Source organism: Chinchilla lanigera, unplaced genomic scaffold (assembly GCF_000276665.1).
Source record: "Chinchilla lanigera isolate Chin_1 unplaced genomic scaffold, ChiLan1.0 scaffold00044, whole genome shotgun sequence".
NCBI classification, from domain to species: Eukaryota; Metazoa; Chordata; class Mammalia; order Rodentia; family Chinchillidae; genus Chinchilla; species Chinchilla lanigera.
In genome coordinates this window covers 18192602-18203965 of record NW_004955445.1, presented here as the reverse complement: position 1 = coordinate 18203965, position 11364 = coordinate 18192602, and the positions used below count along the sequence as shown (strand labels likewise).

At 36.4% G+C, this 11364-nt stretch overlaps 1 protein-coding gene across 4 annotated transcripts in view; it reads left to right on the top strand.

Annotated features, from left to right (window-relative positions):
* Positions 1 to 11364, top strand: part of Ralgapb (Ral GTPase activating protein, beta subunit (non-catalytic)) — a 94813-nt gene that overhangs the window by 37163 nt on the left and 46286 nt on the right. For all 4 annotated transcript variants that reach the window (XM_005392534.2, XM_005392533.2, XM_013518287.1 and 1 more), the window contains 7 exons: positions 1281 to 1459; positions 3165 to 3313; positions 3633 to 3849; positions 7287 to 7488; positions 9456 to 9623; positions 10330 to 10444; positions 10792 to 10939. In XM_005392534.2, coding sequence (XP_005392591.1) covers positions 1281 to 1459; positions 3165 to 3313; positions 3633 to 3849; positions 7287 to 7488; positions 9456 to 9623; positions 10330 to 10444; positions 10792 to 10939 — 1178 coding nt within the window. The remainder of the gene's footprint in view (positions 1 to 1280; positions 1460 to 3164; positions 3314 to 3632; positions 3850 to 7286; positions 7489 to 9455; positions 9624 to 10329; positions 10445 to 10791; positions 10940 to 11364) is intronic.

Sequence of the window (11364 nt, the reverse complement as noted above, 5' to 3'; positions counted from 1 at the left end):
AAAAAAAAAAAAAAAAGACTAAGACTACTAAAGCTCAAGACAAAAGTAAGACTATAGGTTATTGATCAGGTTAATGATGTCAGCCATGTCCCCTTGCTACCATTAGATCAATATTACCTAAGTGACTATACTTGCAACCTTATTGGTTGATCCTAATTTTGACCCATGTTGTGCCTGCCTCATGATTTCGCTCTACCAAACTTCCTTTGAGAAATGGGCTCCTTGGCAGCCCAGTTGGGACCCCTCCTGTCTCTCACAAGCTATTCCTAGTCCCCATCCCTTTTCCCAATAAACTTTCCTGCTGTTAACCTCTGCTGCTCCTTAGAACTCATTTTTTGACAGTGGGGAGCACAACTTAGCACATCTGACGCCCTGCATTTCCGCTATACCATGATTATCTCACGAACTTGTTGTGAGGAGTACACGATTCAAGGTGGGAGGAGCTCGTACAGGTGGCACATGGGAAACACTCCATAAATGCTCATTATTGCTGCACCCTAAGGATGGATCACTGAAAATGTAAATCCTAACATATTTCTTAATGACTGGGTACCCTAATTGCAGGGAAACACTTAAGGAGAATCTTCTTTTTTCCAGGCATTATTCTGGGCCCTCTCACTAAAGTGAATATTCACTAAAGTGAATATTAGAACCATTGTATAGGTTCACAGAAGCTACTTACCCAAAGTTAATTTACCTGCACTAGTGACTGTCCAAAGCCCCTGATTTCTCCCATCGCGGTGCATTTCTCATGTTTCAGAAGACTTAAGATACTTTTCACTGGTGCCGTAGTTATGTTGAAATCGCAACACATTCAAAAGTTCTAATGTATGGTCCAAAAAGTTGTCTTAATTCCTGCTTTAATCTCAGATTCTGTTTACAGTTCATAGAGACGCAACCATCCACACAGCTGTTATACTGTCGTTACCTTTGAAGTTCTTTTTTTTTTTTTTTGACTTATTTATAGCTTTTTCATTTTATTGTTTAATTCCAAACATGTTAAAAATATCTGTATGTACTCTTAAAAAACTAAAACCTTCTAGTCTTACTTTATTCTCATTTATGGGTAGAGTAAGTTCACATAAGAAAGCTACACCTCTTCTGTAGCCTTCATGTCTGAGTCCTGAGCCCTTGTCAGTGAAATGTAGATCAGTTCTCTTTTCTCTCTGAATCAAAAAAATAGGCACACATAGCCCTGTTCTTAAATTGGTTTGCATGCTTTTTTTTTTTGCTTTTGAAATTTCTAATTGTGTAATTAATTTTTCTCTTTTTCTTGATAGTAATCCCGTGGATTTGAGTAATCCAGCCATTATAAGCTCTACTCCCAAATTTCAGGAACAGTTCTTAAATGTGAGCGGAATGCCACAAGAATTGAATCAGTATCCCTGCCTTAAACATCTGCCTCAAATATTTTTTCGTGCCATGCGTGGAATCAGCTGTCTGGTGGATGCATTCTTAGGTGAATTTTGTATATGTTGCTGGATGTTTGAAGAGCCTGCCTTTAGATAACCTTCAAGTCTAATTCTCGGAGAAATTATGAAAGCCCAAAGGAAAAGCTAAATTGATGACAAGTAACAAACTAGGAAAGACTGCTTGCAACAAATATAATAGTGGATTGTTTTGTCTTTATATAAATAGATCAAGCAATATGCTAAGAAAAAGAATACTAAAAAAAGGATAGAAAAAATACTTACTAGATAAAAGGACAAAGGGTACAAATAAATAATTTGCAAAAAAGTCCTCATTCTTACTAGTTATCCAGGAAAATACAGATTGTAATGCACTAGAAAGTGTTCTCATGTATATTGTTAGAAAGTAAATCATACCTTTTATTAACCACTCTTTCAAAGGGTTTTTCATACTTTAGACATGTGAGAGCTCAGGATTTTTTTAACCTGTTGAAAAGGATTTTTTCAGGATTTTTTTAACCTGTTGAAAAGCAGTGATATTTAGTATTTATTTGTCTGGTGTATCGGTCTGTGTGTCTGTCTGTGTATCAATTGATTGTACTGAGGATTGAACCCAGGGAATGCTGAGCTACATTCCCAACCCTTTTACAAATTTATTTTAAGACACTAGGCTGGCCTTGAATTTATAATTGTCCTCGGAGCGGGGATATAGCTCAGGGGCACAAGTGCCTGCCTGGTAAGTGCAAGGTCCTGAGTACAATACCCAGTACCTGCCCCCCCACCCCCAAAAAAAGCCAGGTGTGGTGGCGCATGCCTGTAATCCCAGCACTTGGGAGGCTGAGACAGAAGGATCATTGTGAGTTCGAGACCAGTCTGAGCTACAAAGTGAGCTCAAGATCAGCCTGAACTGCATAGCGAGACCCTGCCTCAAAAAGACCAAAAATATAAAAAAATTTTTAAAAACACGTAATCCTACCTCATTCTCCTAATTAATGGAGATTATAGGTGTGTGCTGTCATGCCCTGCAATGACTGTTTTCTAAAACATTTATAGTTGTTTATATATTGTGTAACAAACTTAATAGTTCTGAATAAATTTGGTGCCATATAACAAGCAAAAATCCCAATGGTTTAAATAAGAGTTTATTTTCACATATATATAAAGTCAGGACTAGACAGTACAGGGCTGCTGTAATGGTTCTATTCCTCTGAAGGATAAGAAGCCCTTCTGTCTGGTGACTCTATCCTTTGTGCACTGCCTGCTAGGCTGTGATGGTAGTGTGGGTTCTCACTGTCCTGTCTGGGAGTTAGAAAGGAAGGAGATTCTATACCTGATTATCCTTTTAAGGAGATTTCTTAGAAGACCTGCCCAACCATCACCTACTTTTCTGTGGTTAGAAAACGGCCACATCTAGTTGCAAGAGAGGCATGAAAACGTTATTTATTGTGGTTAGCTGTGTCCAGCTAAAATTTGTGTTTTGTCGCACAGATAAAAATAGTATATGGATATTGGGAGGTGACTAGCGGTCTGTATGTCCTAGTCCTTTGAAAGTGTTGCATGTGGAGGATTTTCTGATCAAATAGGTTTTTTTCCCTTTTGTTTGTTTGTTTTTGGTTTTGGTTTTTTTTGGCTGTTCCGGGAATTAAACCCAAGACATTGCATAGTCTAGACAAGTGCTGTACAATTCAGCTCCACCCCCTGCCCCAATCACATATTTGATTTATGAAGAATAACTTCATTTCTTTTTTTCTTAAGGCATTTCTAGACCGAGGTCAGACAGTGCTCCCCCAACACCGGTGAATAGATTAAGTATGCCTCAAAGCACTGCGGTCAGTACTACCCCGCCACATAATCGGAGGCACCGGGCTGTTACTGTGAATAAGGCCACCATGAAGACAAGCACAGTAAGAATATTTTCTTTTTTTTGTCCTTTTTGGGACAAGGTTTCACTATGCAGTTCATAATACAGTTGAATAATATGCAGTTCACTTTAACTCACTTTGTAGCTCAGGCTGGCCTCCAACTAGCAGCAGTTCTCCTATCTCAGCTTTGTGAGTGTTGGGATTACTAGCATATGCCGCCATGCCCAGCCTGGAACTTTCATTACCATATTTAGACTGTATAAAGTTGGCTTTTTAATTTGCTATCCTTTTTAGGAAAAATGTCCCTCTGTTTTCTCAAACCTTTCAAGGATATTGTTGTACTCTTGTATTCTTTTAATAGGTTAGTACTGTTCATGCCTCAAAAGTCCAACACCAGAGCTCCTCAACCTCTCCTCTGTCAAGTCCAAATCAGACTAGTTCAGAACCACGGCCACTGCCTGCCCCTCGGAGACCAAAGGTTAACAGCATCTTGAATCTCTTTGGATCGTGGTTGTTTGATGCAGCATTTGTTCACTGTAAACTTCATAATGGGATAAACAGAGACAGCAGCATGACTGGTAAATATTGCTCAAGAAATACGTTATCATTTTTTTCCTTTTCTTTTTTTTCCCCTTTTAAATCTTTCCTACCTGCAAGATTAATATGTATCTTAAAAAGCTCTGTTTCTGACCAAGCAGTGTCTTGTGCTTAACCCCTTCCAGCTGAAGTAAAAAGAAACTTTGAAAGTTTTCCTACCTACCCCTTCATTGTATATTCTAGGAGGTTTGGCCTTTTGTCTGGTTTTATTAGACATACTTCAGGTTAGCCACTTTTTGTTGAATCAAATTCCTTTCAGTAGGTGACCTGGAAGTTCCCTTCATGTCAGCCAGGGTAATAATATTTAGATGAAGAATTAAAGATTTTGACTGGAAATGAACCACAGAATCATTTTCTTAGATTTTTGATAGCTAGTCAGTCATTGGTACATGTATATATGAACAGTTACCTGCTTCACAGTAGACTCTTAACCTCTCTGGTTTTAATCTAGAGCAGTTGCTTTCAAGGAAACATTTTAAAAATAGCATTTGTTTGGTAACTTAATAAGACTGGTAGAGAATTAATAACTCAATTCTGATATCTTCATTTAGATTTTATTATAGAAGTGAAACTGTTTACATAAAATTTGATATATTTGTTTCATCTGACCTTTATACTTACAGATAGTGCATAGCATACAGGATAGATGGAGGAGCAGTACAGAATAATTGAATATTTATGATATGTTTTGTACAGTTGAATAATAATGACTGGCAGTTTTTGAGTTGCTATTACTATGTGCCAGGCACTGTGATTATGCATTCATGAATGTAAGAAAGCCCTTTTCTGTTGGATTTGGAAATAGATTGAGATTTTAAAAAAAAGATGTCCGATTATGTAAGCTTTTTGTATCTCTAGGAAGAATATTATTCCCAGCGATAAACTAATATAATGGCCATAGGGTGTCTATTTTCTCTCAGAAATGCCTTCAATAGCTATTACGTATAATGTCAAGATGAAAGTATATGTCTTTGATTATTATATACATATAATTATTTTGGATGATCTTATAAATCTTTAATTTAGAAAAGTAACAAATAAAGGATTTTCAGGCATATAATTTGAGATTGTGAGTTTAGGGATTTCTTTGCTTACTATATTTTGTTCAAATTTAGATAATGTATTTTCTGCCATTTCCATGTTATAATTTTAGTCACAAGTTTGATAGTAGTGCTCATTTATGGTTAAATGAATGTGCTTATAATGTCTAAATGAAAAAATTTTTAAAAACCACCTTTGAGTAATATTTTCTTTATGTTTGTATGCTTTATATTTTGAGTTTTTTGAACCATGTTTATTTTCTAGAGTGAGTTAGTAATTTTTATTTTTTTAAAGGTATAATTCTTACAATGTAGCTTTGGAGTACAGAGTAGTTCACACTGAAATCCCTGAATCTAGCATGGCTAGCCTGCTGATTTGTTGGTGGGCTAGCTTAAAGAGAACTTACAGAGCTTTCTATCTCTAGGCAATTTGTAACAGCTTTTCTCACCCTCTTACACCAGAAGACAGAAACCAAAGTTCAGATCATGTGTGGGCAACATCTTTTAACTCATCATTTTCCTTGGTGAGGAAAGGATAGAAGCACTTCTCCTCCTCACTGTTTTTGGAGATGGTAAAGGCTGTTACATTACCCAGGAGATAAGAAGTCTCTACGTGGTGGAAGGGGTTATGGAGTGCTGTGGCATCCCAGTCTTGAGATCAGGATGGGTGGGGGTGCTGGGTATACTGTTTTCTTAGTGCTGGCTGTCATCAAGGAATTCTGCCACACAGTTCACCTTTATCTTAAAGTGTTTGATCCCTTGAACTAGTTAGCTTTCAATTTATGTGATAGTATACTGTGTTTTGTGAAAGTAATATTGAGCTGGGAAGGGTTAATAAACTAAAATTTTTAATGCACGTTATAGGCAGTTCAAAATCTCAATTCTCTGTAGCTGTGTAACTTTCTTTGTTTATTGTTTTGCATGATACAAAAAGTCAATTTTGGACCTGAATGCAGTTTCCTATGTTTTTGAACTAGCTTGTGGTATCTTAAAACTTTAAATTTAACCTTTAAAAAGCTAAAACGCTTCTTAATTTGTTGTAAAATTTCACCATCTTTAAAGTATTTTATAATTACTGCTGTCCTTTGATTTGTTTCCATTTATTTCTATTATCTTGCAGCATCTTTTATCCAAATTCTTCTTTCTTATAAATCTTGTAAGTAGGAACCAGAAGCTTCTCCTTAATTGCAGTCATGTTTTTATTTTTTTCATAATTCCATTAAAAATTTTGATTGTCATTGTCTCTTGTAGTTTTTGCACTTGGGAAGAAAAATACTTTTCTGTGTTTTGAATGGGGAAGATTGTTGGCAAAAACAAATTAATCTGCCTGAATCAGTCCCATTATTTCTTGTATACTAGTCTGGTCATGTCATGAATTCCAGGACTTTGCACTAACTGTGTTTTGGCTTTTTTTTTTTTTTTTTTTTAAAGCTTTAAGCTTATTTTTATACAGATTTAGTGTTTGATTTGTATGCATTCTGCATGTAGTGTTTTTCAAATGTATTATTGCTGGATAGTTTACTCAGGTTTAAAAATGGCTCATGGGAAGTTGCATAAAGATTTATTCTTGACTCTGCATTCTATTAAATCTTTTATTACAAAACAATTTAATCATTTTATGTAGAGTAATAAAAGATTTCTGAGTGATTTCAATACACTATGAAATCTTTTGTTAAAAATAAAGCAACTTTCGAAGGGCTTCTGTTTCAGTGACAATGGATGACCATGATAATCTTTCTTACCAACCTAATTTTCAGATTTATCAACCTCAAGTTAGCTGCCGTCTGTGGTTGTTAAAATTCATTCTCATTTGCTTGGTTGGGCAATTCTTTGGAGTGTGTTTTAGAGTGGGGTGGGTGCTGGGAATGCTCTCTTTCTCCCTACCCATTTCTCATCCTTACCTTGCCCTCTCCCTAAAGTGTACAAACTGACATGGGGTTGCCCATTTAATTACAGTGTCCATCTGGGTTAATATGTAAATTTTAGTAGCTATTTTTCTTAATGAATGTTTAAGCATCATTCTATATGGCAAGGAAAAAACCAGAAAAATAATAAAAAGCCAAATTCTGCAATATATATCTGTATATGAATACAGATATATACAGATATAATCATCTGATCAAAAATTCAGTTGAAAATGCTTTGTGTAGAACCTGTTAAACTGATAATGCCACTGTAAATTAATTGTTACCCATTTTCAAAGAGGATTTCAGAGAGCCCTTTTCAAAAAAAAAGACATAGTTGCTAATGAAAAACATTATTGGATTCTATTCAAGTAGCTATTTAATGATACCAATATTTGATCTTTGTGTCCAGGGTCCCATGAGCCTATGTGGCATATTGATAAATATAATAAAACCCTCCTTTTCTCTCCCCAGCCATTACAACACAAGCTAGCATGGAGTTTCGACGGAAAGGGTCACAAATGTCCACAGACACCATGGTTTCCAACCCTATGTTTGATGCAAGTGAATTTCCTGATAACTATGAAGCAGGAAGAGCTGAGGCTTGTGGGACACTGTGTAGGATTTTTTGTAGCAAGAAGACTGGAGAAGAGATACTGCCAGCTTATTTATCCAGGTCTTAGAATTTTTTGTTTGTTTATCTTCCATTTACAGTTTTGATAGTGAAACATTATTGTAGCATGGCTTGGTAGGCTGAATTGATAAGTAAATGCTGGTCTGAGATACCTATAAATGTCTGTACATGCTTGAAATTTGTTGGATTTCTTCCATTTTATTTGCCTCATCAAATTTGGTAAAGACATTTATGACTTTAAGAAGTCTTATTTATTCTGTTTTATTCGAATTTTATTAATTATGAAGAGATTTAGAAGGATCACAGTCATTGTTAATGCATTTTTAGCACAGTATTAGGTACTGTAGATAGTTCAGCTGTTAATCTTGCCCCCAGGGAGTTAATTTTCTGTAATCACCAAACCTATGTAAACAAGTAACAGTAAGAATAAGAGATTGCCAGGAGAGAAGCACAGGTAAAGGTCTGGGGGCATTCAGAGGAAGAAGCAGTACACACTTCCTCTAGAGTGTTTTGAAAAGAGTTATGGAAGCTTGGATGATTGTGTTGGGTTTATAAAGAATGGGTAGTATTTTAGAAAATCAGAGTGAGATCATTTAATCCAAATATCCGGATAAGCATCTTTGTGAGTGGCTCTGCTATCTGTTCAGCTGCTCAGCCAGAAACTAGGAGTTATTTGAGACTTCTCCCTCTATATCTTTAGTTGGTCAACCAACTTCTTCTTCTACTTAATCCTTTTTCTGATTTCTCTTAGATTTTCTCATAGATTCAGACTTTATCACTCTTCGCCTAAATGAACTTATATTGGCCTCCTATTTTTCTTTTTAATTCTAATTTGTTCTTTTCAGCTGATCATTCACAAAGCTATTAAAGTGAGGTTAATATAAACATAGTAGATACTGGTGTACCTGCTAGGTTCTCAGAAGGGAAGAGTAAATTGACTCAGGGGGAAGGAAATTCAGAAGTATATGGGCATGAAAAAGCACATTATATTCAAGGAACTCCTCAAGGATATCTTAATCATGTACTTTTTGGCTTTAAGTAAGGAAAAGCCCTTATAGTAACATTAAAGGCAAAGGGAAGAAGTAATGAGAAGCTAGTGATGTTTAACAAAGTCTTAAGATCAGAAAGTGCAGCAAGGTCTTACAAAGAGTAGGACCCAAGGATTGGAAGTGTTCAAGCACCAAAATGACTCCTCTTTTCTATTTCTCTCTCTTTATGGTCTTCCGAAAGTGTTTCATTCTTCTCTCTATAGATTATTTTCTTACTGTAATATGCTTCCAATTTCCCATTTTCTATAAACTTGGCCTAGGTGGCCACAAGGGTCAGTTAGCATCTCTGCATTCTAGTTTCAGGTTCTTGGTGAAGAGTATCTGATGAGTTAGGTCTGTGTCTGATCCAGTCAGCTATTACTGTGAGGATTACTCACATAAAAGTGCCAGAGGTCACTCCTGTAGTGGGGACCCATTTTTTTCAGGAAGGAGAATGTAGCCTGTAGAGATATCCCAAGTGATATCAGCAGCAATAAAGTAGAAGGCTATGGCCATGAGCTTTCTAGCTGGGCCATAATACGGGGTGGTGGTAGTATGACAAACTAAAAGCGTAGATTTGTGGGAGGGCAAATGAGGAATTTGGTTTTGATCTTGTTGAATTATGAAATGCAAAGGTTTACCGCCATGGAATTTGTTTCAGTAATTCTACCAGTTTATTGATAAATACTGCAGTCATTTGTTTTGTTTTGTTGTTATTGCCTCATGTGCAGGGACCTATAACTTCGAGTTACAAGGCTTAAACTTTAAGAAGATAAAATAGACATGAATCTTTCTAAATTAGGAAAAATGATTGGTTCTTACTATATATGATTTGAATTGTTTGAATTCCAGTAGTATGTTTTAAAGGATAAGGATAGTGAAGAGTAGAAAAAGACTTTCAGATGACTATGTAGAAAATATTAATAATTATGAAAACTTTTGATTAGCAGTTTATTTAAAATTTTTTTCTTGCTTTCCTAGATTTTACATGCTTTTAATTCAAGGTTTGCAGATAAATGATTATGTGTGCCATCCTGTCTTGGCCAGCGTTATTCTAAACTCCCCTCCTTTGTTCTGCTGTGACTTGAAAGGGATTGATGTTGTGGTTCCTTACTTTATTTCAGCTCTTGAAACCATTTTGCCTGACAGGTAAGCTGTCATTTTCTACTACTGTAGCAATTGTCTAGTTTGGCCTGGTCCATTTTGGTGCTTCCTCCTCTTTCCTAATGTATCTTGTCCAGTTGTCTTTGTGGTCCAAGCAGACTTAGACCATATTTACTGAGTATATAGAACATCCAAAACCACTGCAACTGTGGATGCCTTTGGTACTGATGTGTCATGGGCTTTTCTGGTTTGTCTAGAGAGATCAGAATAAACCCAGCTGTAAAGTCCTACGTTTGGAAAGTAGGCTTTGCTTTGTGTGTGTGTGTGTGTGTGTGTGTGTGTGTGGTGCTGGGGAGTGAAACAAGAGCCCTGCCCGTGCTAGGCAAGTGTTTTACCACTGAGCTACATCCCCAGCCCAGGCCTTGCATTTTATTTATTTAAACCATTTTTTTTTTGAGACAAGGTCTCACTGTAGTCCAGGCGGGAGGAACTCATGATCCTCCTGCCTCAGCCTCCCCAATATTGGGATTACAGGTGTGTGCCACCACACCTGGATTAGGCCTTGCATTTTAAATCATGACACAAGAATCCACTAAATTTTGGTATAAATCAGTAACAATTTAACATAGATGTTCATATGTACATACATACAAAATGCTTGAATTGTGAAACATTGACATCATATATATTTAGCAGTAGTTAAAAATGTACTTTAGTTCAAAAATACTTATAACTTTTTGTTTTTTGGCAGAGAACTCTCAAAATTCAAAAGCTATGTAAATCCAACAGAATTAAGAAGATCCTCCATTAATATCCTACTTTCTTTGTTGCCCCTCCCACATCATTTTGGCACAGTCAAATCTGAGGTAATGTTTTATTAAAGTATTTTTATATTCTGTATTCTATTTTTGAGTGCTGAGTTAAGTTGAACAGTAGGTTTTTAATTTAAAAACCCTTATTTCAGGTGAATTAATGAAGTTTGTTGGTTCAGGTATTTCTTCTGATATGCTACTAGCATGCCTTGGCCTACCATTTCAAATGGTTGTAGGGTAGTGACATCTAAAAATATGTTGAATGAACTGGTGACAGGCCCATCAGTGGCTAGTGTTAGCTGAGAGTCTTGCTTAGTAGATTGATCTGCTTTTTGTCTACTGTTCCCCCATGGGCATCATGTACCGTAACAGCTGATGTGAAATCTGTGTTTTTTCCTTAGGTCGTCCTGGAAGGAAAGTTTAGTAATGATGACAGCTCTTCTTACGATAAACCAATAACTTTTCTGTCCCTGAAATTGAGACTTGTGAATATACTAATAGGTGCCTTGCAAACGGAAACAGACCCCAACAACACCCAGATGATACTAGGTTTGTGGTCACAGCCTTTTGTAAATGAACACTCAGATACTATTCGCCCTTGGCATGCTAAGGAGGCAGAAGTCAGTGACAGAAATCTAAGTCTAACACAGCTCTACTTATTCAGGAACAGAGGCAGAATTTATTTGCTTTATAAAATTTTTTTATTTTAAAGAGAGTAGTAAAAGAAAAAAAAAAGCAGCATACCAACATCACAAACATAAACAAAACAAAGTAAGAACGTTAAAAGTGATACAGGATTTCAAAACAAATTGATAGGAATTAACAGTGGTTGTTATATTACATATTGTTATCTTCAACTACGTTGCTCAGATTACCAGATGTAAGAATGGAAGATTGGGGCTGGGGATTTAGCTCAGCGGCAAAAGCGCCTGCCTGGCAAGCGCAAGGTCGTGAGTTCGGTTCCCGGTACCGGA